General features: G+C 34.7%; 1 protein-coding gene across 1 annotated transcript in view; it reads left to right on the top strand.

Moving 5' to 3' along the window:
* The window catches only part of BRIP1 (BRCA1 interacting DNA helicase 1), a 210,880-nt gene that overhangs the window by 40,186 nt on the left and 143,373 nt on the right, over nucleotides 1–27,321 (top strand). Inside the window, 3 exon segments of the mRNA XM_081791236.1 lie at nucleotides 18,766–19,056; nucleotides 23,765–23,986; nucleotides 26,908–27,107. Coding sequence (XP_081647362.1) covers nucleotides 18,766–19,056; nucleotides 23,765–23,986; nucleotides 26,908–27,107 — 713 coding nt within the window.

Below are 27,321 nucleotides of genomic sequence, written 5' to 3'. Positions count from 1 at the left end.
ACTGGGTTATTTGTTTTTCGGGTGTGGAGTTTGATGAGCTCTTTATAGATTTTGGATACTAGCCCTTTGTCCGATGTGTCATTTGCAAGTATCTTTTCCCATTCCGTTGGTTCCCTTTTAGTTTTGTTGGTTGTTTCCTTTGCTGTGCAGAAGCTTTTTATCTTCATAAGGTCCCAGTAATTCACTTTTGCTTTTAATTCCCTTGCCTTTGGGGATGTGCCGAGTAAGAGATTGCTACGGCTGAGGTCAGAGAGGTCTTTTCCTGCTTTCTCCTCTAAGGTTTTGATGGTTTCCTGTCTCACATTCAGGTCCTTTATCCATTTTGAGTTTATTTTTGTGAATGGTGTGAGAAAGTGGTCTAGTTTCAACCTTCTGCATGTTGCTGTCCAGTTCTCCCAGCACCATTTGTTAAATAGACTGTCTTTTTTCCATTGGATGTTCTTTCCTGCTTTGTCAAAGATGAGTTGGCCATACGTTTGTGGGTCTAGTTCTGGGGTTTCTATTCTATTCCATTGGTCTACGTGTCTGTTTTTATGCCAATACCATGCTGTCTTGATGATGACAGCTTTGTAGTAGAGGCTAAAGTCTGGGATTGTGATGCCTCCTGCTTTGGTCGTCTTCTTCAAAATTACTTTGGCTATTCGGGGCCTTTTGTGGTTCCATATGAATTTTAGGATTGCTTGTTCTAGTTTCGAGAAGAATGCTGGTGCAATTTTGATAGGGATTGCATTGAATGTGTAGATAGCTTTGGGTAGTATTGACATTTTGACAATATTTATTCTTCCAATCCATGAGCAGGGAATGTCTTTCCATTTCTTTATATCTTCTTCAATTACCTGCATAAGCTTTCTATAGTTTTCAGCATACAGATCTTGTACATCTTTGGTTAGATTTATTCCTAGGTATTTTATGCTTCTTGGTGCAATTGTGAATGGGATCAGTTTCTTCATTTGTCTTTCTGTTGCTTCATTGTTAGTGTATAAGAATGCAACTGATTTCTGCACATTGATTTTGTATCCTGCAACTTTGCTGAATTCATGTATCAGTTCTAGCAGACTTTTGGTGGAGTCTATCGGATTTTCCATGTATAATATCATGTCATCTGCAAAAAGCGAAAGCTTGACTTCATCTTTGCCAATTTTGATGCCTTTGATTTCCTTTTGTTGTCTGATTGCTGATGCTAGAACTTCCAGCACTATATTAAACAGCAGCGGTGACAGTGGGCATCCCTGTCGTGTTCCTGATCTCAGGGAAAAAGCTCTCAGTTTTTCCCCATTGAGGATGATGTTAGCTGTGGGCTTTTCATAAATGGCCTTTATGATCTTTAAGTATGTTCCTTCTATCCCGACTTTCTCAAGGGTTTTTATTAAGAAAGGGTGCTGGATTTTGTCAAAGGCCTTTTCTGCATCGATTGACAGGATCATATGGTTCTTCTCTTTTTTTTTGTTAATGTGATGTATCACGTTGATCAATTTGCGAATGTTGAACCAGCCCTGCATCCCAGGAATGAATCCCACTTGATCATGGTGAATAATTCTTTTGATATGCTGTTGAATTCGATTTGCTAGTATCTTATTAAGAATTTTTGCATCCATATTCATCAGGGATATTGGCCTGTAGTTCTCTTTTTTTACTGGGTCTCTGTCTGGTTTAGGAATCAAAGTAATACTGGCTTCATAGAATGAGTCTGGAAGTTTTCCTTCCCTTTCTATTTCTTGGAATAGCTTGAGAAGGATAGGTATTATCTCTGCTTTAAATGTCTGGTAGAACTCCCCTGGGAAGCCATCTGGTCCTGGACTCTTATTTGTTGGGAGATTTTTGATAACCGATTCAATTTCTTCGCTGGTTATGGGTCTGTTCAAGCTTTCTATTTCCTCCTGATTGAGTTTTGGAAGAGTGTGGGTGTTTAGAAATTTGTCCATTTCTTCCAGGTTGTCCAATTTGCTGGCATATAATTTTTCATAGTATTCCCTGATAATTGTTTGTATCTCTGAGGGATTGGTTGTAATCATTCCATTTTCATTCATGATTTTATCTATTTGGGTCATCTCCCTTTTCTTTTTGAGAAGCCTGGCTAGAGGTTTGTCAATTTTGTTTATTTTTTCAAAAAACCAACTCTTGGTTTTGTTGATCTGCTCTACAGTTTTTTTAGATTCTATATTGTTTATTTCTGCTCTGATCTTTATTATTTCTCTTCTTCTGCTGGGTTTAGGCTGCCTTTGCTGTTCTGCTTCTATTTCCTTTAGGTGTGCTGTTAGATTTTGTATTTGGGATTTTTCTTGTTTCTTGAGATAGGCCTGGATTGCAATGTATTTTCCTCTCAGGACTGCCTTCGCTGCATCCCAGAGCGTTTGGATTGTTGTATTTTCATTTTCGTTTGTTTCCATATATGTTTTAATTTCTTCTCTAATTGCCTGGTTGACCCACTCATTCGTTAGTAGGGTGTTCTTTAACCTCCATGCTTTTGGAGGTTTTCCAGACTTTTTCCTGTGGTTGATTTCAAGCTTCATAGCATTGTGGTCTGAAAGTATGCATGGTATAATTTCAATTCTTGTAAACTTATGAAGGGCTGTTTTGTGACCCAGTCCCAGAATATTATATATAGTTGGAGTCATACAGTATGTAGTCTTTTTGGTTTGGCTTCTTTACTTAGTAATGTGCTTTTTATTTTTTAATTTTTTTTTAATGTTTATTTATTTTTGAGAGAGAGAGAGAGAGAGAGTGTGACTGGGAGAGGGACAGAGAGAAAGGGAGACACAGAATCTGAAGCAGGCTCCAGGCGCTGAGCTGTCAGCACAGAGCCTGGCGCAGGGCTCGAACTTATGGACCAAAAAATCATGAGCTGAAGTCAGACACCCAACCAAATGAGCCACCCAGGAGCCCCACTTAGTAATATGCTTTTAAGGTTCCTCTGTGGAACCTTAACTCATGGATTGATAACTCATTATTCATGGCTGAATATTCCATTGTCTGGATGTACCACAGTTTGCTTATTCATTCACTTTCTTGAGGATATCTTGGTCACTTCCAAATTTTATATGAATAAAGTAGATGTAAACATCTGTGTGCAGGTTTTTTTGTGGACATAAGTTTTCAGCTCCTTTAGTTAAATACCAAGGAGCATGACTGCTGGACCTTATGGTAAAAGTATATTTATTTTTTTAAGAAATTACCAAATTGTCTTCTATTGTGGCTGTACCATTTTGTATTTCACCAGTAATGAATGAGAGTACCTGTGGCTCCACATTTTCATCAGCATATGGTGTTGTCAGTGTTCTGGATTTTGACCATTCTAATATGTGTGTAGTGGTATTTTGTTTTAATTTGCATTTCCCTGATGATATCTGATGTTAAGAATCTTTTCATACGCTTATTTGCCATTTGTATATCTTCTTTGGTGAAATGTTTAATAAGATCTAAAGGGTTGAAAAACTCATTTTTAAAATTGGGTTATTTTTCTTAAGTTTTTTTTTTTTTTAATTTTTTTGATGTTTTTATTTATTTCTGAGACAGAGAGACAGAGCATGAGCAGGGGAGGGGCAGAGAGAGAGGGAGACACAGAATCTGAAGTGGGCTCCAGGCTCTGAGTTGTTGGCACAGAGCCCGACACGGGGCTCGAACTCATGAGCTGTGAGATCATGACCTGAGCTGAAGTCGGACGCCCAACCAACTGAGCCACCCGGGTGCCCCTCTTCTTAAGTTTTAAGAGTTCTTTGTATATTTTGGATAATAGTTGTTTACCAGATACGTCTTTTGTAAATATATCTTCTAGTCTGTGGCTTGTTTTCTCATTTTTTCATCATTGTTTTTCACAGAACGTTTTAATTGTAATAAAGTCCAGCTTATCAGTTATTTCTTTCATGTGTTGTGCCGTTGTTGTTTTATCTAAAGCCGTACTTGAGATTATCAGAGGGGATGATATTCCTATATGTGTATTAGAATTAGATGTCAGAGGTGCCTGGGTGGCTCAGTTGGTTACGTGTATATATGACTCTTGATTTCGGCTCAGGTCATGATTTCATGGTTTGTTTTATCAAACCCCATGTCAGGTTTTGCACTGAGTGTCGAGCCTGCTTAAGATTCTCTCTCTCTCTCTCTCTCTCTCTCTCTCTTTCTCTCTCTCTCTCTCTCTCTTTCTCTCTCTCTACCCTTCTCCCCTGTTTGCTCTCTCTCTCTCTCAAAATAAATAAATGAACATTTTTAAAAAAATAATTAGACTGTCTAGCTTCTTGATATATTTTATAGATATTTGGAAGAGAGTTGAGGTCTTTATGATGTTGTCTATTTGCTTGTGTTTTTTAACTTTCCTTAATTAGTGTTTAAAATTTTCATGCCACCTTTTTTCAGGTTTAATGAAGTGTAATTGACAAATAAAATTGTAAGATATTTAAAGATTTTTTCCTATATTTATTTTTGAGAGAGAGCACGTGCGTGGGGCAGGGGCAGAAGGTATCTAAAATATATGTCATGATGATTTGATATACATATAGGTTGTGAAAGGATTTGCCCCATGTAACATATCCTGTTACTACTTAAATATAGTCTTAAGTTGATTCCTAGGGAATTTATCCTTTATTTCTATATAATTGGAATTTTGTTCTTCAGTTACATTTTCTAATTTGTTATGGCTTTATGTATAAAGTCTATTAATTTCACTTTCTTTTTTTTTACTGAACTCCATTTACTGTGTGGTTTTTTTTTTGTTGTTTTTTGTTTTTTACTGAGCCACGTCAATGAATTCTTTTATTAGAATAGTTCTAATAAATTTTCTCAGGTTTTCCAAGTATATAATCATCTGTACATAGTGATCATTTTACCTATTTTGCAATTTTATATAATACTTCCAATGTTAAGTGTAATAATAGTAAGAGAAGAATATATTTATTGCCCAGAATAGGACACTTTTGAGAATGAAAGGTGGTGGGGTACATTATTAATAATAAACCTGAAACAACAGATATAAACTGAGATTTTCCTTGGCACATTCCAAGTATGGTCATCATTGTCTTCTTTGAGACTTTAATGGGAATACTTCTATGGTTTCCTTCATTAAACGTGAAGTGGCTTTTGAAAATTATATATATATATAAAAATATAAATTATTGGATTACTATAAGTTATATAAATATAAATATATAAATATGTTAAATTATACAAGTTATATTTATATGTAAATCATAGATTTAATTATAATTTTAAATATAATTTTTAAATATGATTTTTTGTCATGGTTGAGAAGAATGATTTTATTCCTATTCAGCATTTTCATCAAGAATGAATATTAAACTATGGATATGAATATGATTTTACACATTTTTAAAATATGTTAAATGATACTATTAGACCTTAACACTGAATTATCCTTTCATTTTTGGCTTTTTGGTTGTGTGTGTGTGTGTGTGTGTGTGTGTGTACACATGTACAAGAATCCTATTTGCTATTACATTTAGAAATCGTTTCAGTATTTATGTATTGATGGTATGGATCTCTTCATATTTTTAGTTAAAGAAAGATTATCTAAATTTGCTTTAGGATCAATGTTGTACTTGTTTTATAAAAATGGATTTTTAAACACTCCTTCCATTAAAAATATTTTATTAAGGAAATTTCATACACAAAGCAGACAGAAAGGACAGCATAATGAACCTCCTTGTGCCCATCACTCCACTTTAAAAATTATCAATACTTTGCCATTTTACCTCCCCTATTTGTTTTATTTACCCATTGTTATTTTTTTTTTTTCTTTTGTGGAAGGATCAGTAGAAGAAAGAGTGAGGGATTAGAACTTTTTTTTTTTAATTTTTTTAATGTTTTTTTATTTTTGAGAGACAGAGAGATAGAGCATGAGCAGGGGAGTAGCAGAGAGAGAAGGAGACACAGAATCTGAAGCAGGCTCCAGGCTCTGAACTGTAAGCACAGAGCCCTATGTGGGGCTTGAACTCACAGACCACGAGATCATGACCTGAACTGAAGTCAGATGCTTAACCGACTGAGCCACCCAGGCGCCCCTAGAACTTCTTTTTTAAGTTTATTTAAAAAAAGAGTGAGAACGTTTGTGGGTGTCTGTGATGGAGGAGGGGCAGAGAGAGAGGATGAGAGAGAGAATCCCAAGCAGGCTCTGCACTATCAGCACAGAGCTGGACATGGGACTTGAACTCACAAACTGTGAGATCGTGACCTGAGCCGAAATCAAGAGTCAGAGGCTTAACCGATTGAGCCACCCAGGTGCCCTTGACTTTTTTTTTTAAGATTTTATTTTTAAGTAATCTCTGCACCCAGTTTGGGGCTCAAACTCACAACTCTGAGATCAAGAGTCACATGCCCCACCGAGTCAGCCAGGTGCCCCAAAAGAAGCTTTTATTTTTTTTAATTTTTTTTGTTTTGTTTTTTTAAGTAATCTCTACACCCAACATAGGATTGAGAGACTGGAAGGTTTTCAAACAACTATTAGATTTCACATACGTTTACCCATGCGTAAATTAGCATATATTTTTAACAGATATAGACTTTTATTTATTTAAAAAAATTTTTTTAATGTTCATTTATTATTGAGAGACAGAGCATGAGAGGGGGAGGGGCAGAGAGAGAGGGAGACACAGAATCCGAAGCAGGCTCCAGCCTCTGAGCTGTCAGCACAGAGCCTGACGCGGGGCTTAAACCCACAAACTGTGAGATCATGACCTGAGCCGAAGTCGGACGCTTAACCGACTGAGCCACCCGGGCACCCCTAATGGACACAGACTTTTAAAGACATAGCAGTGACATTTTAAAGATAGTATTATTACACTTTAGAAAATTAACAATAATTCTTTGTCTAATATGCAGTCTGTTTACAGTTTTTGTTTGTTTAAAAATGTTTTAGAGTTGGCTTTCTAAAAATGAGAATCTAAACAAGATACATGCATGGCATTTATTTGTTGAAAATGCATTATTTGTCTTGTAGGATTTCTTATATTCAGGATTTGTTTGAATTTATCCTGGTGGTGTTATTTAAGATAGTGCTCTGTCCCCAGATTTCTAGTAATGATAATTAGATCTAGAGGGTGAATTAGATTCAGGTTTGATTTTGTCCTTGGTTTTTGTTTTTTAGGAATAACACAAAGTGCTATATGCTTACTGTTGCATCACCCAGCAGGCAAATAATGTCCAATTATTTCTCTTTATGATAATGAGTCAGGATCATGTTTTCATGTCATTTTATATTCTTCATCATTTTTTTTTTTTTTTTACATTTATTTATCTTTGAGAGACAGAGACAGAGTGTGAGTGGGGGAGGGGCAGAGAGAAGGAGACAGAATCCGAAGCAGGCTCCAGGTTCTGAGCTGTCAGCACAGAGCCCAGTGCAGGGCTCGAACCCACGAACCATGAGATCATGACCTGAGCTGAAGTCAGACACCCAACCTACTGAGCCCCAATTCTTCATGATTTTTTTTTTTAACTTTTTTAATTTTTAAAAAAAAATTTTTTTTTTTTAACGTTTATTTATTTTTGAGACAGAGAGAGACAAAGCATGAACGGGGGAGGGTCAGAGAGAGAGGGAGACACAGAATCTGAAACAGGCTCCAGGCTCTGAGCAGTCAGCCCAGAGCCCGACGCGGGGCTCGAACTCACGGAGCGTGAGATCGTGACCTGAGCCAAAGTCGGACGCTTAATCGACTGAGCCACCCAGGCGCCCCTCTTCATGATTTTTAATGACTATATTGCATTTTGTTGAATGACTGTTCTATAATTTATGTTTATAGTCTATGGCTGGATATTTAGGTGAGATACATTTTCATTAATATACATTAGCTATTTACTAGGTTTTATTATATTGAAGACTCAGACTTCTTCAGCCTAGGGAAAGTCTCTTGTTATTTGATAATTTCAAACATGGACTTTATCAGGAATGATTTGCTTTTGAAGAAGTGGAAGCCTACTCAAAGAAAGGTCAAGTAGGGAGTACAGTTGGCTTTTATTGGAACTGAAAAGTTTTAGGATGCTTTTTTCTTCTCTTTGAGGCCTTAAGTGTGTCTTCTCTTCCTTTCTCTACAGAGTTCTCTCATTATTATTATTTTTTGGTTTGTCTTATGTCCTTACCATGACATGTCAGAATGAAAGCCTTGAATTATGAAATGTTCTTGTCTGCTCCTTGTAGTTAATCAACTCAATATAAATGCCCCAAATAAAAGTTCCTGAGTAAGTGAGTCTTACTGGTCTTGCTATGCCTGGGAGTGTGTTTGGGTATGGTTGTATGTTATTAGATCCACCTTTTTAGCAGGAACTATAATAAACTTTTTTTTTTTAATGTTTATTTATTTATTTTAGAGAGAGAGAATGAGGAAGGGGGAAGGAGAGAGAGAGAAGGACACAGAATCCAAAGCAGGCTCCAGGCTCTGAGTTGTCAGCCCAGAGTCTGACGTGGGGTTTGAACTCATAAACGGTGAGATCATGACCTGAGCCGAAGTTGGCCGCTTAACCAACTGAGCCACCCAGGTGCCCTTAAACTCTTTTAAAAGTATAGGGTTGGACACCTGTCTAAAGAAGTGCCTAGCACAACATCTTTATCATGTACACTAAATTCTTACATATATAAAAATATATACCATTCTTGCCCATCTTATTTTCCAAATATTTTTTTGTTATTCTCACTAGTTCATTTTCCAGATTAAACTTAGAACCTGTGATAGATAGTATTTTATTTTTTTTAATGTTTATTTATTTTAGAGAGAGAGAGAGCGTGAGCGTGAGCACGTGCACGCAAGTGAGAGAGGTGCAGAGAGAAAGGGAGACACAGAATCCAAAGCAGGCTCCAGGCTCTGAGCAATCAGCACAGACCCTGACACGGGGCTCAAACCCATGGACCACGAGATCATGACCTGAGCTGAAGTCAGAGGCTTAACCGACTGAGCCACCCAGGTGCTCCGAGCACCTATGGCAGTATTTTAAATCTACCTTGTCTGATATGGTAGCTACTAGCCACATGTAACACTTAAATTAATTAAAATTAAAGTGTAGTTCTTTAGTCGCACTAATTACATTTCAAGTACTCACTAGCCACATGTGATAGTGGCAAGTGTATTGAATAGTGCAGATACGGAGCATTTTATCATTGCATAAAGTTCTGTCGGGTAGTGCTGCTAAATTTAAAGGCTTGTATATTGATAATAACTTATCTATTTCCTAATGCTCATGAAAGGCAAAAATCTCTATTTTGTGTAGGTTTTGTTTGTAGCATTTGGTCAATTATGTGTGGAAGATAATGTCACAGTATATCTTTGTTTTCTCGTTTTAAAAGGTTCATTGAAGGAAGTTTGAAAAACTTGTAAGTGTGTAATTGGATTACTTTTCACCAACCTAATAATACATCTCTTTAACACAGTTTCTTTATTTCTAGGTTCTGCTTGATTCATGTCTGGATTATTTGGATTACATAATCATGTAGTTTTGTTCAAGAAGAGCACATAAGTGTATTTCTAATATCACATCAAAAGGCATGTTGATGCCAGTTTGAACACTGTTAATGATAAATTTGACCATTTGGTTAAACTGGTGACTACCTGGTCTCCATTATGAAGGCACATTTTTTTCTTTTGTAATTGATAAGTAATCTGTGGGGTCATTTTTGGAGGCTGTGTGAATATCTTGTTCCCCAACAACTTTTTCTCACTGATTTTAGCATCCATTTAGGTAGCTTGCAGGACTCAGTACATGGGAGTTGCATGATGGTGAGTTTTAAAATTCTATCATTCTGTTTACATACAATTTTTAGCTGGCATTTTTTTTTTTAATCACCAAGTTCTTAATTAATGTCTATTTATTTTTGAGAGAGAGACAGAGACAGAGACAGAGCATGAGTGGGGGAGAGGCAGAGAGAGAGGGAGACACAGAATCCAAAACAGGCTCCAGGCTCTGAGCTGTCAGCACAGAGCCTGACGCGGGGCTCGAACTCATGAACCATGAGATCATGACCTGAGTCAAAGTCTGACGCTTAACCACCCAGGTGCCTCTCTTTTTATTTTTATTTTTTTAAGTTTATTTCTTTATTTTGAGAGAGAGAGAGGGAGAGACAGAATCCCAAACAGGCCCCACATGGTCAGTGCAGAGCTGGATGCCGGGTTTGAACCCACAAACCATGAGATCATGACCTGAGCTGCAGATGCTTAACCAACCGAACCACCCAGGTGCCCCAGCTGGCAGTCTTTAAGGAAGAGCTTTCCCTTTTCCACTTACATTCTTTGATTCTTCTTTTTCTTTTCTTTTTTTTGTTATAAATACTCCAGGTATGTCTCATGAAGTTCGCCAGTGTGACTTTGAGACCTGTTGCCATGGGCACTTCTGTGTAAAGTGCTTTTAAACCAAGAGAATTTTTGCTTTTTAGCAATTTGGTCATTTTCATCATGTGTTTATTCTCAAACTGAGGATTTGTATAGAATAGCTATAAATTTAGGTAAAAAGTTATTCCACTTTGGATCTTTCTTGATTAATTCTATTGAAACATAAACTTTTCAGAAACTAGGGCAACTGTGTTAAGGAATTCCCATTTACACCAGACAAGAAAGTAAACAGTAAGTGGAGAGTAGGGTAACAAACACTTATGGTATCAAAAAACAACCGTGAAAAGGATCTGTCTTAATGTGCTAGCCCATTGCAGTTTAACATATTGCTTACAACCTTCACAATAGAATTTGAGTGACTTCAGTTACACATTCCAGGAGACTGGCAGTCTGTTACAATCAGAGTCTGAACTTTAGAGCAGGCTAATTTACAGCGATGGGATGAAGAAAGTTGTGGATTTGTATTACACACTCTCACCTGACACTGTATCTGATCCCTTACCTGCTGATTGACATCTTGAATGAGCTCTTTGAAGCAAGTTCCAGCTTAATTAAAACGTTTGCTTGGTTAGCAGTGATCTGTGAAAGCCTGTGATAAATATTGAATCAGGTTCACCTGCTGGTTGCTGTGAGTGGATAAACAGCTGCTTTGTGCAGTTTAATCATGAAACTGGCAGTAGAGTACTACTGTTTGAATTTTTTAAAAAGAATAGTTGAAAAGGTATAGTTATGTCACTTTTGCTATCTTACTAGAGTGTGTGCTTATGTGAGATTTTGCACAACAGGCATTCAGTACCTGTTTAGATGGCTTGGACAACAGCAATTGGTTGATAAAGATTAACAATAAACCCTCTTTTTTTTTTTTTTTTTTTTTTTTTTTAAATAAACCCTCTTTTTTATGCCTCAAAGATCTTAGTAACATTCTACATTCATTGGCTTTTTACCACTAGCTTTTTATGTGCGTGGCGTTCTGAAATAAAAAAGGGCAATGTTTTGCTTTTTTGCCAAGTTACATTGTAGATTCAAATGATCCTGTTAAAGCTTTGTTTTGACATTTACATTTATGATTCCAACTTCTCTACAAATTTATCATGTATTTTGTGATAATTTGAGGAACTCTTAGATGTTATTTTTTTTATCTGTAAAATAGAATTAGAAATAAACAGTGAACTAGGTGTTTTAGAATTATATGTTAATATCAGGTAATTAACAAACGGAAAAGATAAATGAATTTATAAGCAGAGAAACCTTTATAAAATTGTCTTCTTTGGACTGTCAACTTGTTTATTCCTTTACAGAATAAATGGGTCTGAGCAAGTTGGTTGTAAAGAAAATGCTGTTTCCATTTGATTTTCATTATAAAATCAGACATAAATTCTTGAATAAAACCCTCACCCAATAAGTCAGAGTCTTCTTCAGCACCTGATGAAAGTTATGGACTTAGTTTCTGGAAATGCACACAAAATTGTGTCTGTAGCTTCTGGGTGATCTCAAACCCTTTCTTCTGGAACAGTTCATGGACCCTAAATTAAGAATCTATTTCCTAATAAATTAGGTTAAAAATTTTTGATCAAGAGATGTTAAGATGAAAACGATCCTGCTTTCATAAGCAGCTAAAGACGAACCAGAATAGACTGTATGTGCTGTGCTGTGTTTCTTTTGAAATTCTTTTTAGCATTTTTCAGGTATATTGTCCACTAGAATCCTTAGCTCCAAAGAGGATCTACCACAGTAGGGATTCTTAATTCTGTACCTAAAGTTTTATAGTTTATATTCTTATCATCACTTTGTTTGGAATTTTATGGGGAGAATTAAATTTTATTTAAGTTATACTCAGTCTGTTCAATATTGTTTTTTTTTTTTTTTCATTATATATAGTATTCCATTAATTGAAAAAAACTTCACAATTTATCCATTTTTCTGTTGATACACTTAGCTTATTTTCCTCACTATTAAAACAGTGCTGCAAAGAGTATCCCTACTGTATCTGTCTTAATGTTCAAGAGTTTCTGTAGTATGTATACTTAGTGGTGTCATGCACGGTCACAGTGGCTATGTATCTTTGATTCACTAGATTGCCAATTTGCTCTACAAAGTGGATGTGCTGCTTTATACTTGGGTCAGCAGTTTGTGAGAATTGTTCCATACATATCCTTTCTAACACCCTATCTGATGGATGTGAAATGGGATCGAATTATGATTTTAATTTGCATTTTCCTAACTAATAATGAGGTTGAGCATTAGATTACACATCTTTTCAGATGTTTATTGGCCTTTCAGCTTTTTTGTGATTTTCTTATTCTTGACCAGCTATTGGATTTGTCTTTTAAAATTAATTTGTTGGAATTCTTTGTATGTTATGGATACTGGTCCTGGGTTATATACAGTGCAAGTATCTTAGTTTGTGCTGCCTTTTTTTTCCCATTTTTTTTTTTCTTATAAAGGGGAGTGCCGTTTTAAATAGAAATTTGCATTGTAAGAGATTGTGTTTTCAGTCATTGTGCTTTTGGTATATTGTTTAAGAAATCTTTTCCCACATTGGGATCATACAAATATATTCCTATACAGGGCCAGAGACCTTATTTCCCACAAAACATAAAATATTTCAATTCTGGCCCTTTACAGAAAACTTATGTTGATGTATGCTTTAACGAATCTCTTAATTGAGAGTTTTGATTTTTTTTTTCCCTTATGGAACATAATGTAAATCTTGTTAGAAAATATTTGATTTAAATGTCAGCTAATAATAAGTTAAAATAGTTTTTTGAAGTAAATTTTATAGCTTACTCTTAGGAATATTTTGTAATTACATTCAGAAAATAATGCACTTAAAGTACTGACTTTAAACAGTTCTGTAACTCATGAGTCAAACTGGTATTGGTAAACAATCTGCAAACTATGCTTTGTTGAAAATTAAAGAGTATGCAGTCTTTGTCAGTGAGATGAGGTGACCCTTGTCATTGTCTTCTAGTTGGTTCGATATATCAAGAATTCTGATGTTTCTTGAATGAATGTATGGATGGATGAATAAATGAAATAGTACATGTAAAGTGTTTAGCACAGGGACAGCCTTCATAAATGATAGTTATTATTAATAATGAGTATATCAGGATGTTTGTCACTCACAACTAAAAGTGGCTCGAATATTAGCATAACAAGATGATTTTTCTTTTTGGCTTTGAAAATAACAAATTTCCCTGTACTTTTTATTTTAAAGCTAACCTTTTTATTTTGAAGTAACTTTTTGATATGTGGAGAACTTCAAACTAGGACATCAATTATGCATCTATCAGACAAATAAAATGCAGTACATGTACAGTATTTGGCTTAGGGACATTAGTCAAAGTACATCAATTTAAAAAAATTTCAGTTACAGTTATGCAAAACACCATGTTCAGTGAATGAGTTATATAAAGAAATATAAGAAATAGTTTCTTTCCTTAAGGAATTTGCAGTGTGGTTGAAAGACAAAACATGCACATGTGGAAAGTTTCAGAAAAGTATGTTTCTATTTCATGGGCCTAGTTTTCCCTTTATTTCCTACAAATAAACTTCTTTTGGGTCTCTTTTGCTCTCCACTTTTTTTATACACTTATTTTTCACATTAAATATATCCTTTTATGTTTGTGTTCAGAATTCAATTCATAGCCTCCTTTTAGAAGGTCCTCTGATTTATGAATTAGCAAAATAACTTCTCTGGCAATGTAATAGTTTCTAGCTATTCTTTTATTATTTTCCATTTTTAAATGTATTTAGTCACCATGCTCATTTTTGTTTTTCAGCTGTTTAGGCATAGTAACTTTTTTGTTGTTGTGTAGAAAAGTTGCAGAAAATTATGAAACTTTAGACTTTGTATCATACCTTAATCTACTTGAACTTTTTTTTTTTTTTTTTTTTTAGAGAGTGAAAGCGTTGGAGAAGGACAGAGGGGGAGGAAGAGGGGTGGGAGGGAGAGAATCTCAGTCAAACTCCACATTCAGCATGGAGCCTGATGAGGGGCTCAATCTCATGATCCTGGGATCATGTCCTGAGCTGAAATCAAGAGTTGAACACTCAACCGACCGAGCCACCCAGGCGCCCCTTAATCTACTTGACCTTCTAATTATAACTTTGTGAAAAGAATAGTGTCAAGGACTCAGAAGTTGGCCTGTCTTTAAAATCAAATCTTATAATCTTTCTTTATCCTTTCAAAAATTTAGATATATGTTTCTATATATATATATAGTATGACAAGAGAGAGAATAGAACTTGTAGACATGAAGAGGATTTCCTAAGATCCTTGGTTGCTGACCTTCTAAGAACAGATTTAAAATTTTTTTTTTTAATGCTTATTCCTTTTTGAGAGAGGGAGACAGAGTGTGAGTGGGAGAGGGGCAGAAAGAGAGGGAGACACAGAATCTGAAGCAGGCTCCAGGCTCTGAGCTGTTAGCACAGAGCCTGACGTGGGGCTCTAACCCATGAACTGCGAGGTCAAGACCTGAGCCGAAGTCTGATGCTTAACCAACTCAGCCACCCAGGTGCCCCAAGAAGAGTTTTGACTCTTGTAGATTTGAAATGTAATTTATGTATGTATGTATGTATGTATGTATGTATGTATGTATGTATTAGATTTTATCTTCACGTTATCTCCATGGACCCAGTGTGGGGCTCGAACTCACAATCTTGAGATCAAGAGTCACATGCTTTACTGACTGAGCTGGCCAGGTGCCCCTGAAATGTATTTTTAAACAGTTGACCTCCTGCATATGGAAATAATACAATTGTCACACCAATGTATGTCTCTTATGTTTCTGTTTATGAATATACATATTTATGTATATATATAGGCTCCACACCCAACATGGGGCTTGAACTCATGACCCTGAGATCAAGAGTTGCATGTTCCACTTACTGAACTATTAGGGGCCCCTAATAGTTTTTGTTTGTTTTGTTTTTTGTTTCTCTTTAAATGATAGAATTTTGGTGTTATTTGGCTTGGGTTTTCTTGCCTTTTGTTGAAGTAAAAGGACTCTAGACAGTTTCTAGTTATAGGAAAAGCAGCCATCTCTTAAAGAGGTTGGTTCTGCCACTCAGTGTCGCCACTTTCAGGTCTTAGAGATTATAGGTTTTGGGGAACCTGTATGTTTTATCTTTCTTGATATTCAGATATGTTGGGTGAGAGTGAACACTTTTTTATTTATTCTCCAGTTTACTAATGCGGTTTCTGTAAATTCAAAGTTCAGAAGCAAAAGAAAAATATCCCTATGAAAGATAAAGCTGATAGCTTATTAGTAGGAGAAATATTTAATGAAAGGTACAAAATTTAATTTATCCATTTATTATTTCAAGACGGCTAGATCAAAGTGTTTCAGAAAGAGGCCATAAAGTGTTAGCCTATTAATTGGATTTGAGGATATTATGACTTCCTGACATTGCTGTTTTTAGTATTCTTTCTCTAGTTTTCTTACAGAATTGAAAGTTGGTGATTTTGGTACAAATAATTCTCTTTTGTAGCTAAATAAATGCCTTTTTTCTTTTGCCACATTAAATTTTTTCCATCTGAAATAGGATTGATTGTATCAAATCCTTTGAATGGAAGCTTCAATAGAAGATCACTTCTGAAGAAATAATTCCTCTTTAATATTGCAAAGGAAAAACAATGAATTTTCTTTCTTAATTTCTATTTTCTCCAATACTTGCATAACCACCCACGGAAAAATCATATTCTTAAGGAGAGTCAGCCTCAAATTCATAGATGATATATTTACTTCAGACCAGTGTAAAACTTAATAAACAAAAACATGTTTTATTAAGTTTTACACTGGTCTGAAGTAAATTAGCCATAAAATTAGCCATAGTTTCTAATTTTCTCAGTTATGGGGTGAGAACCAGATTTAAGGTACCTAAATAAAGCTGCTCTACTGGCAAAAGTTTTCTAAAACTAGTTCTTGATCTTTAGCTTTTGTTAGTTATAGCTACTATCATAACATTTTAAGATAGAGAGATCCTTTATTTTAATTTATTAGTGCCAAATTTTAAAAAGTAAAAAGTTTTAATATAAAACAGCAAGTTACTAAACTGTATAATAGCATTTCTTTTTGCTTGAAAAAAATTGTGTGGTAGATGTATATGTATGAAGGTTTACAAGTTATGTGTTAGATAATTTGGCATAGGGGGTTGACTTATTTTGTTTATTTCAATATTGTTTGGACTTTTTGGTTAGAAAACAGTGGAATTAAAAGGAGTAGGTGATAAAGCTTTAAGTGAAATTGATTTTGAAAGCGTTTCATCAAAAAGGAGGTCTGATAAGCTTTGAGAAAACAACACTTTATTGGATTACTTTTATGCTTGGATATAATATATCCATATAGTATATAACAATGCATTAGACCCTAGCATTCCAATATTCAACTTAATATTCAGTATTTAATTTACTATATCATACGGTAAGAGAAATACTATAATTGAATGAAAAGAGTGGAGGTACAGAAGAGTAAACTACTTCTGCTACCTCAAGTTATCTCAATTCATTAACTAGGTTAATTAACGTGATCATTGCAAAGGCCAAAAAAGAATTCAGTCAGAAATATCATGATATAATTTGCATTCCATTTTCTGTGACCATAAATTGTTATATATTGCAACATATGTAACATAAACCACATGTCAGCTGTTTCCTGCCTCACTGTTGACAAGAGCCCCATTCATAACTCTTCTTTTTATCCTTTCAGTGAATAAGTAATTATTCAATATAGAAGGCAGGATATTTGGAACTGGCTATTTAATGTGGCAGCACTCTGTAATGAAATCTGCTGCTACTGGCAACCTGAGAGGGGAATGTAACAATTCCAGCATGGCTGTAACTTTATCTGCTTTGACTGACTGTTTATTTGGCACATCAGTGAACCTTTTATCCCTGTGAGTGACAGCTCCAGAAGGGTCACATTTACATCCATTCTATCATGTATTGTAATATTTAATGGTGGACAAGGTTGAGCGAGACTGGGAGTAATTTGAACTTGCTTTTCCACTGAGTTGAGGCTAAAAGACAGCTTGATCCCCAGTATTGTGGTGTAACATGCTATGACTTAGTATTTGTTTATGAAGGCTACTCTTACTGATTATAATTAAAAAAAAAAAAATTCAGTTAAATGGTGTATTTGTTCTACTAAACTAAAACTCTACAGCACACATTTTCTTAAGCTACTGTGCTAGTTTTTTTCCCATCAGTGACCACTAATATAAAACTAACCACCTCACAGTATTTCTCTTAAATGAGGCTGCATTCTGTCTCATTTGTGTAGTAATTGAGGTTGAAAAGGGAGTAGTTATTAAGAACCCATGGTTCTGAAATACAGCATTGAACTTTTTATTTTATTTTTGAGAATTTGAAAACAGAAGAGAAAAGTCAGGTAAATAATGGACTATATTCTTGATGTTCCAAATGGTATGCTTAAGGAGACATATATCTATTTTAATTATGGAACTAAATTATGAGTAAAGTCCAGAAAAAGCTATCCTGTATAATTTTACTGATGGATTTGCATTCCATGACAGGTAATTTAATTTCAGAAAGACTGTTCCGCGCGATATACTTCATTATTAAGTATTAATAATTTACATTCATTTTTATCCCTTTGCTAGAGAATAGTTTTCTTGTTTTTAGTGATGTTTTTTTTTTTTTATTTTTTTTTTTTAAATTATATGTGTCTTTGATGTTTTGATATTTTCTTTTTTTTTTTTTTTATTTTTTTTAATGTTTATTTATTTTTGAGACGGAGAGAGACAGAGCATGAATGGGGGAGGGTCAGAGAGAGGGAGACACAGAATCCGAAACGGTCTCCAGGCTCTGAGCTGTCAGCACAGAGCCCGACGCGGGGCTCGAACTCACGGACCGCGAGATCATGACCCGAGCCGAAGTCGGCCGCCCAACCGACTGAGCCACCCAGGCGCCCCTTTAGTGATGTTTTAGATTCAACTTGATATTTCTATTTTTTTGTAAGCTATATTTAAAATGCTTTTTAAAATATTGGTATATTACAGGATATTTGAATGGGCTACTCTGTAAACAAAAATAGCACTATCAACTCTAAACTAATATTGCGTGTTCACTTGAAGTCTAAGCAAAAATGAAAATTGTTCTCCATTTTGTCTTATTTTTTACAATTTGTGAAAGAGGAGAATTAAAATCTATTTAAAACATTTGGAATTCAACAGTTGGAGTGATATGTTAGAAAGCCATGTAAATATGGAAACATCATTTATAACTTCTAAGAGTGCAACAGAACCGATTTGAAATGGAGTTTTTAGTTTTTTCTTTAATGGTAAGTTTTAGATGATGTAACATCTTGATACTCTCTTTATTTGACAGTTGTGATTTATTACTTATAGCTTCTGATTGTGTGAGAGGTTTAATAACATTTTTTGTGGTATACCAGACATGAGTTGTCTTTTCTTTTCTTTGTTACAGCCCCCTGGTCACTGTTCCAGGTGTTGTTGTTCTACTAAACAAGGAAACAGTCAAGGTTACTCAAATACCACTAAGAAGGATCATGGGGGGAAATCCAAGATACCCAAAATATATTTTGGGACGCGCACACACAAGCAGATTGCTCAGATTACTAGAGAGCTCCGGAGAACAGCATACTCAGGGGTCCCAATGACTATTCTTTCCAGCAGGGATCATACTTGTGTCCATCCAGAAGTAGTGGGCAACTTCAACAGAAATGAAAAGTGCATGGAGTTGCTGGATGGAAAAAATGTGAGTAAAGTTATTTTGTTTCAGAGGAAAAACAAGGCTGAAAAGATTCAGTTTACTCAGTTTTTTATGTGTTCATCTTATGTTTTATATGTGTATTTCCAGTGATAATCTAACCTATGAAAATCAAATTACTTGCTAGTACTGATAGATTTCTTATGGTAAAATTGTTTTTAAAAATTTTTCTTTAAAATTTTTTTTCTTTGAGTTTAAAATCATAGATTTTCATTCTAAAGCTTGGGGATATTTTAGTTAGGTGTCTTCTTCTTTGAAATCCTGCCACCAAAAATATTCAAACATGGATGATGTCATAGGAGGAGATGAAAGTATTTAAGTGATTGAATTTAATTAGATTTAATTAATATATTTTATGTGCAGTATTTTAAAACTTCAAAAGAAGATAGTTTATTTAGGCTCTCCCTTGAGTAAATTTTTAAAATACTTTTTAATTGAATGAGAAATATAATGATTATCCTATCTTACAATTCTGATTAGTACAAACTTCTGTTTCAAAAAAAAGTTATTAAATTATTAACTTTAAAGATACGTCATTAATGGTTTTGAAGTTTTCCAGGGAAATCTTGAATAATATGAATTTGGGCAAGGTGGAAATTGAGAAGTCTTTCTTAGTAAAAACATACGATTTTTTAATAGTTTTTTGGCGGTATTTGTTAGTCTGTGTACAGTTTAATAACTTGTTTACTCTGAAACTGAAATTACAAGTCTGGAATATACTCAGATTATTGGTGAACTGTAAATTGATAGTCTATGAAATTACCTATAATAATTTAATATGTTTTGAAAGTTATTCTATCTTTTGCTAATATTTTGTCAGAGTTGGTTCTACACAAAAAGCTGTGAGCCATAGGTAGCCCTGGAGTTTTATTTAATTGATAGATCACCTTCTACCATGTAATTTGAATAAATTATTTTGTATTATGCATTTCTTTTTCAGTGCTTATGGTTATTTGTCTTGACCTTATTCTTCCTCAGAATGCTTAGCTCATAGGCATACATGAACATTCTTTTTCTTGTTCTCAAGTCCTGAAGGTAATTTGGTATCGTAATTATGCCAATTACAAAGTCACTATAGGTGTCTATGTTTACTATGGCTGAATCACCAAAGTGAAATGATAAATAGATAACTGACAGTTTGAGTGAAAAAGAGTTTAAAGTGTGATAACACTTCAATTGACAGACTCCCCTCAGGGTTGTGTTACACTGCTAAAATGGATGAACCATTCTGGTTTTGCTATCAGCCTGCACAGGAGTGTCATTCTAAGTGCCCTTGAAGTGTAAACTTTCCGATTTTTTGGCTTGATCCAAAGGCACATGTGTTTTTGTTCGGTTTCTTTTGCAGAAGTGCTCCTGTACTGGAAAAGCAATGCACTTATCTGCTAAAAGTTAATTTTTGTTTCAATTAACAAAAAAATCATCTTAATTAGCCCCAGAAATAATTCTGAAAAATTATTCTCGATATGGAAAATATGGTTTTTTGTGAAAATGAGATTTAACAGTTAATAATCACATATCTGAAGGCATCTTGGTGATCATTTGGTACAAATACAAGCTTTTAGCATAGTACAGAAGATACTTGGAATTAAGAAATGGCGAATGTATTTTTAAACTCAATCTGTATCAAAGTCAGTATGAAAGATATTTGGCATGTCTCCATCTGTCTCTGGATCCCACAATCAGGATTTTAGAGGAACCTTAGAAATAGCAGCCTTTGGGTCTGAGGAATCTTTAATAGGCTCCTGTCTCATTTACGCTTTTGATGCCTCATCACATGAGAAAAATTGGCCCTGAAGTTTGTCCAATGTCTGACAGCGAGTTAGCCAGAAAGACAACTTTTCTAACTCCTAGCCGTTGTTATTTTGATTATACTAGAAAGAAAACAAAAGGTGGCTTATGAAATGAGGAAGTTGACACAGCATGAGGAGTAAAAAAGAGTAGTAGAGATGGGACAGAGGAAGTGAAAGAATGAACTAAATAAACGTTAGGTGAACCCTTTCCTCTTGATTTTTATTGTTAGTACCTTGGAGGTTCTTTTTACATGACTGAATACAAAGCTGTAGAACTAGTAGTCCCTCGGCTGATCATGCCTTGTCCTGGAATTGGCGACATTATTTTATAGGTTATGAACTTTTTATGTTTTACTCCATCTCTAGTAATTTCTAGGTATTTTTGTGAATGTAATGAGTAAATATGTTTTGAAAACGTAGATTTGGCTTTTGGATAGTTTGTAGATAAGAATGTACTATGTGTATATATATAACAATTGTATATATATAATTCCTTTTCACTTGTTAAGGACAGCAAACTGAGATGATAAATATTGGATTTCACAATCATTTAATTTTTTTATTGGTACATAGAATTAGTGAAAATAAAAACGGCCCATTCTTCTACCACTTAGTCCCAAATGAAAATTGAAAAACAGTAATAATATATTTGTGGTTAGAAGACTCAAAATTACAGAAAGGTGTAACATAAAAAGAGAAAAATCTCTTTTTTTTTACTCTTCCCATTTTCTTAACCTTTCAAGGAAATTACTGTAAAGTTTTATGTATATTCTTCCAAAACACTTAAAATATGCATTTGTTATATGTGTATATACTCTTTTAAAAGCTCAAGTACATTGGCACATGGACAAATCTAACACATTTCTTAAGGGCTATATCTTTTACATGAATTTACCATAAGTTATTTAACATGTCCCTTCTTGATAGACATTAAACATTGCATTATATACATATTCACATGAATGGTGAAATTTTAAATTTTGGTAGTCATTGATAAATTGTGTGCTTTTAATAGAAGTTTATACTTCTAATAATGTATATTTATACTTCTAATTTTATACATCTTTTAATAGGATATGACACACTGTTGCTAGGACTTATTTTCTCTTATTTTTTGATTAGCATTTATTAATAAAATTTTTTACTTCTAATAATAGATTAGCAAAGGACATTAGCAGATAGTACATGAAAGAAGAAATGCAAGTTACTGTTGAAACTTGTTAGCATGTTCATATAGTATAATAGCAGTGTTAAACCTTGCTGGAATATATAAAAAAAGTCAAAGCAAGAAGATTCTATTTTTTACCTTTAAAATAGGTAAAGATAGAAAAGATAATATTAGTGTTGATAAAGTTATGGGGAAAGGGTAATGTAAAATGCTATATGCTTTTTGGAGGATAATTTGGTGGTATAGTTTTTATGAAACTTAAAACTACTTTGTACTGTTTGGTCTTATAATGCCATATCTAAAATTGTATACTAAGAAAATGTTGAGAAATGTGCATTAAATTGAAATTCTCATTGAAGCATTATTTATAATGTAAAAATTGGTAACAGTCTAAATGCCCAGCAATAATGAAACTGGTTTATAACTATTAATTCAATGTACATATGTGGGCAACAATGAAAAACTACTTAGTGATGTGAGAAAATATTTCTGATAGGATTTTTAGTCAGATGGAGAGAAAAAAAATGATTCTGGTTTTATAAAAAATTTATTGTGGCTTTATTTTTTGTGGCTAAATTGTTAATAATCCTTGATGCCTGGGGAAAATTTGCTTTGTTCTCATCGTTTAAATATTAGATCACATTGTAGAGTTGTATTCATATGTACATATGAATATAAGAATTATGAAATGAAACATATCAAATGTTACTGGTACATTCTTTGTATGGTAGATTTATAGATAATTTAGTGAGTTTTTTGGTACTGTTTGTATTTTCCAAATATTTTGTAGTGAACACTCTTTATTTTTTTTCCCCTAAGACATCCCTCCTTCCCTTTCTCCTTTTTTCCTTACATATATTTGATTAAGTAATACTCTCTCATGGCTTAACTGAAAACTATAAAAGTATCTATAGAGAAAAATGTCTCTCGCTCCTGTCTCCAAGTCACTTAGCTGTCGTCTTTGAAAGCAACCAGTGATACCATTGTTCTTGTATATCCTTCAAGAAATATTTTTGCCTAAAATCTCTTTATTTTTTTTTTAATGTTTATTTATTTTTGAGAAAGAGAAACAGACTCTGAGTAGGGAAGGGGCAGAGAGAGAGGGAGACAAAGAATTCAAAGCAGTCTCTAGGCACTGAGCTGTCAGCACACAGCCTGATGCGGGGCTCAAACTCATGAACTGCGAGATTATGACCTGAGCTGAAGTTGGACGCTTAACTGACTGAGTCTCCTAGGCTCTCCAATATCAGTTTAATCAGAACAATGGTACAACAAACATAATTTAAATTTTTTTCTTTTTTCAGGTTAATTTGGAGTATCTAGAGCTATACTGATCTGGAGCTTTGAGTCGACCATTACAGTTGTTTTTTTTTAATTTATTTTTTTTTATGTTTTTATGGTTTTTTAAATGTTTTTTTAAATGTATATATTTTGAGAGAGAGAGTACAAATGAGGGAGGGACAGAGAGAGAAGGAGAGAGAGAATCCCAAGCTAATAGTGCAAAGCCTGATGCAGGGCTCAGTCTCACAAACTGAGATCATGACCTGAGCTGAAATCAAGACTGAGCCACCCAGGTGCCCCAACTACTATTTTTTCTTTGAAATGGTTGTGATTGTGGGTATGGTATCATTTCTCCTGTATGTGGCTTTAATGATGTTCTGAAAATTCTGAGATAAACTTGCTTTATTCCTTTGTTGCAATGTTGATTCATATTTCAGTTATGCGTATTTGTTTTTAGGGCAAATCCTGCTATTTTTATCATGGCGTACATAAAATTAGTGATCAACACACATTACAGACTCTGGAAGGGATGTGCAAAGCCTGGGATATAGAAGAACTTGTCAGCTTGGGAAAAAAACTAAAGGCATGTCCGTATTACACAGCACGGGAACTAATAGAAGATGCTCACATAGTATTTTGTCCCTACAACTATCTTCTAGATGCACAAATAAGGGAAAGTGTGAGTAGCTATATGAAAATTCAAACTTTTCTCCCACTTACTGGAATATAAGTGATCAATATGAAAGCTTTTAGATGTTTCACTTTTTATTTTTTGCTTTATATTTATGTACATATATAAATAGAGTACTGAAAACATTCTGAGGTGTATTAAAAACTGAATTTTAGAACTTGTCATTTTAATGTCCAGAGTAGTAAATATTTTGAAATGGGATTATAGCACAGGTTTTCAACCTTGATAGTATTGACATTTTGGGCTTGATGATTCTTTGTTGTGGTGGTTTCTCTTGCACACTGTAGGATGCTTAGCAGCATCTCTGGTTTTATCCTCTAGACACCAGTAGCATCCTTAGAGCTGTCACAATCAAAAATGTCTCCTGATGTTGCCAAGTATACGGGTGGGGGAGGGCGGGTAGGAGCAGAGTTATCCCCATTTGAGGCCCATTGATAACTATCACTCCTTCCATTTATGAATAATCAGAATTATTTTAAAACATTCATCTGAAGAATCTATAGTTTGAAGAATTTGTGTGGGGAGAATATGTATAACATGCAAATTATGCTTTGTGAGCTTTTGATAAATGAAATTTGGATATAGCATTTGTGTTTATTTGCATGGTTCTTCTTAGAAACATCCAGTTGTTACAGTATAAGACAAAAAGTGAATAACTTAGTATATTCAATTATTATTCTTCTCTTTAGATCTGACTACTTACTAACTTCCTATTTAAGCTTAAAATTAATAGGCATTATGTTTACTATCTCTACTGTCCTACCTCTTATTTGGTTGCCTCTTATCTAGACCCTTTCCTCTGAGCCACTGTACATATCAATGGCATGTCAGTCTTTCTAATATTACTTTTATTACATCGTTCTTTGGCTTGAAAATCTATTGCACTCTTGGCTCATGGGATAAAGTCCATATTTCTTAAGCTTACTCTCAAAATGTTCAATAGTCTGGCTTGAATCTGCCTTTTCAGACATCTTTCAGACATCTCTGCTACAAACTTGAACCCTACAAAAATTACCTCATACCCCCCTGAGGACACCTTATTCTTTCCTATATCTCTGCTTTTGATGATGCCTATATTGAAATGCCCTACTCCTTTTATCTATACAAATCCAAATTCTATTCCTTTTTTAAACCCCAATATATTTCCTACTCTTCCATGGTTCTTTTTCAGTCATCGTCAACCCTCTGTATATTTTTTCTTCAGACTAACTCACTGGTAATTGCTTTGTACATTTCTTTCTATTAGCCAGGACTCTTTCAGTTGCAAGTGATACAAATCCAGCTTCACCAGAACTTAAGAAAAAAATACTTGGCTGACTTTATTGCGATGGCTTTATTCTCAGGCAGGTTCTTTCTAGTGGAAACAAAGGTAACCACAAGCAGCCACCTAACCTGGAAAAAAAGAACATCATCTCCTATTCATCACCCTAGATTTCTCTGGTTGGCCTACCTTGAATCCCACCTCCATTCTTTTTTTTTTTTTTTTTTTTTTAATTTTTTTTTTTAATGTTTATTTTTGAAAGAGAGACAGAGTGTGAGTGGGGGAGGGACAGAGAGAGAGGAAGACACAGAATCTGAAGCAGGCTCCAGGCCCTGAGCTGTCAGGACAGAGCCTAACACGGGGCTCAAACTCATGAACTGCAAGATAATGACCTGAGCCGAAGTCCAATGCTTAACCGGCTGAGCCACCTAGGCGCCCTCCCCATCTCCATTCTTAAACCTGTGACCACAGAGGGATGGAATATTTTATTTAATTGATAAGCCTGAATTCTATGTTGTGAGAGTGGTGATATCCCTTGATTAACAGATTAATAGTTCTATCAACATCACATCAGAATTGGGGAAGAACAATTCTCAAAATGAAGGGTTGTAAGAAAGTCTAAAATGAAATAGATACATGCTATATTATATTAACATTTTGAGAGTCTTTTGAATCTTGTATTTTAGTTTAAAAAAAATTTTTTTTACTCTGCTTTTAACATTATGTTGGAGATTCCCTCATAGTGAGATTTTTTTTTCCAATATATGAAATTTATTGTCAAATTGGTTTCCATACAACACCCAGTGCTCATCCCAAAAGGTGCCCTCCTCAATACCCATCACCCACCCTCCCCTCCCTCCCACCCCCCATCAACCCTCAGTTTCTTCTCAGTTTTTAACAGTCTCTTATGCTTTGGCTCTCTCCCACTCTAACCTCTTTTTTTTTTTTTTCCCTTCCCCTCCCCCATGCGTTTCTGTTAAGTTTCTCAGGATCCACATAAGAGTGAAACCATATGGTATCTGTCTTTCTCTGTATGGCTAATTTCACTTAGCATCACACTCTCCAGTTCCATCCACGTTGCTACAAAAGGCCATATTTCATTCTTTCTCATTGCCACGTAGTATTCCATTGTGTATATAAACCACAATTTCTTTATCCATTCATCAGTTGATGGACATTTAGGCTCTTTCCATAATTTGGCTATTGTTGAGAGTGCTGCTATAAACATTGGGGTACAAGTGACCCCCTATGCATCAGTACTCCTGTATCCCTTGGGTAAATTCCTAGCAGTGCTATTGCTGGGTCATAGGATAGGTCTATTTTTAATTTTCTGAGGAACCTCCACACTGCTTTCCAGAGCGGCTGCACCAATTCATAGTGAGATTTTTATACCCCTTTGTGTGGCCAGCTGTACTTTAATCCAGGCTCACATAACACATATTTTGATAGTGAAAAATGGGAACCGGTAATGTTGAGTTGATACTTGTTAGCCTTAGTGTTTCAAATGTTTTAAGACCTAGAATCAGTTGCTTATATAATTACCCTTGTTATTTGGTCTGTCATGCAAAGTTTTAAATGAAATATCTTGCCTACTGCTGTTAAATCCATTTTGCTGAATGTTTTACAGGAAAATTCTTTTGTCTTATAGATGGATATCAATCTGAAAGAACAGATTGTCATTTTAGATGAAGCTCATAACATTGAGGACTGTGCTCGGGAGTCAGCAAGTTACAGTGTAACAGAAGTTCAACTTTGGTTTGCTCGAGATGAATTAGATACCATGGTCAACAATAATATAAGGAAAAAAGATCATGAACCCCTACGAGCTGTGTGCTATAGCCTAATTAAGTAAGAACATTTGTCTGTCATTTATACTGCCTATGTATTAACAACATGTTTCATTATGCCATAGTATTTTATAATTACTAACTTTGACCAGGCTACTTGGGAAATGGGTTGTTCCTCGCCAGTTAAACTTTTAGAAATAGGCCAGTCCGAACTTTTGTCTTGTTGAAAAGAATATGATAAACCAATTGATTTTTAAATTGATCATTGAGAATAT

This window comes from Panthera onca, chromosome E1, assembly GCF_046562875.1.
Source record: "Panthera onca isolate mPanOnc1 chromosome E1, mPanOnc1 haplotype 2, whole genome shotgun sequence".
NCBI classification, from domain to species: Eukaryota; Metazoa; Chordata; class Mammalia; order Carnivora; family Felidae; genus Panthera; species Panthera onca.
This window is presented reverse-complemented; position numbering and strand designations above follow the sequence as displayed.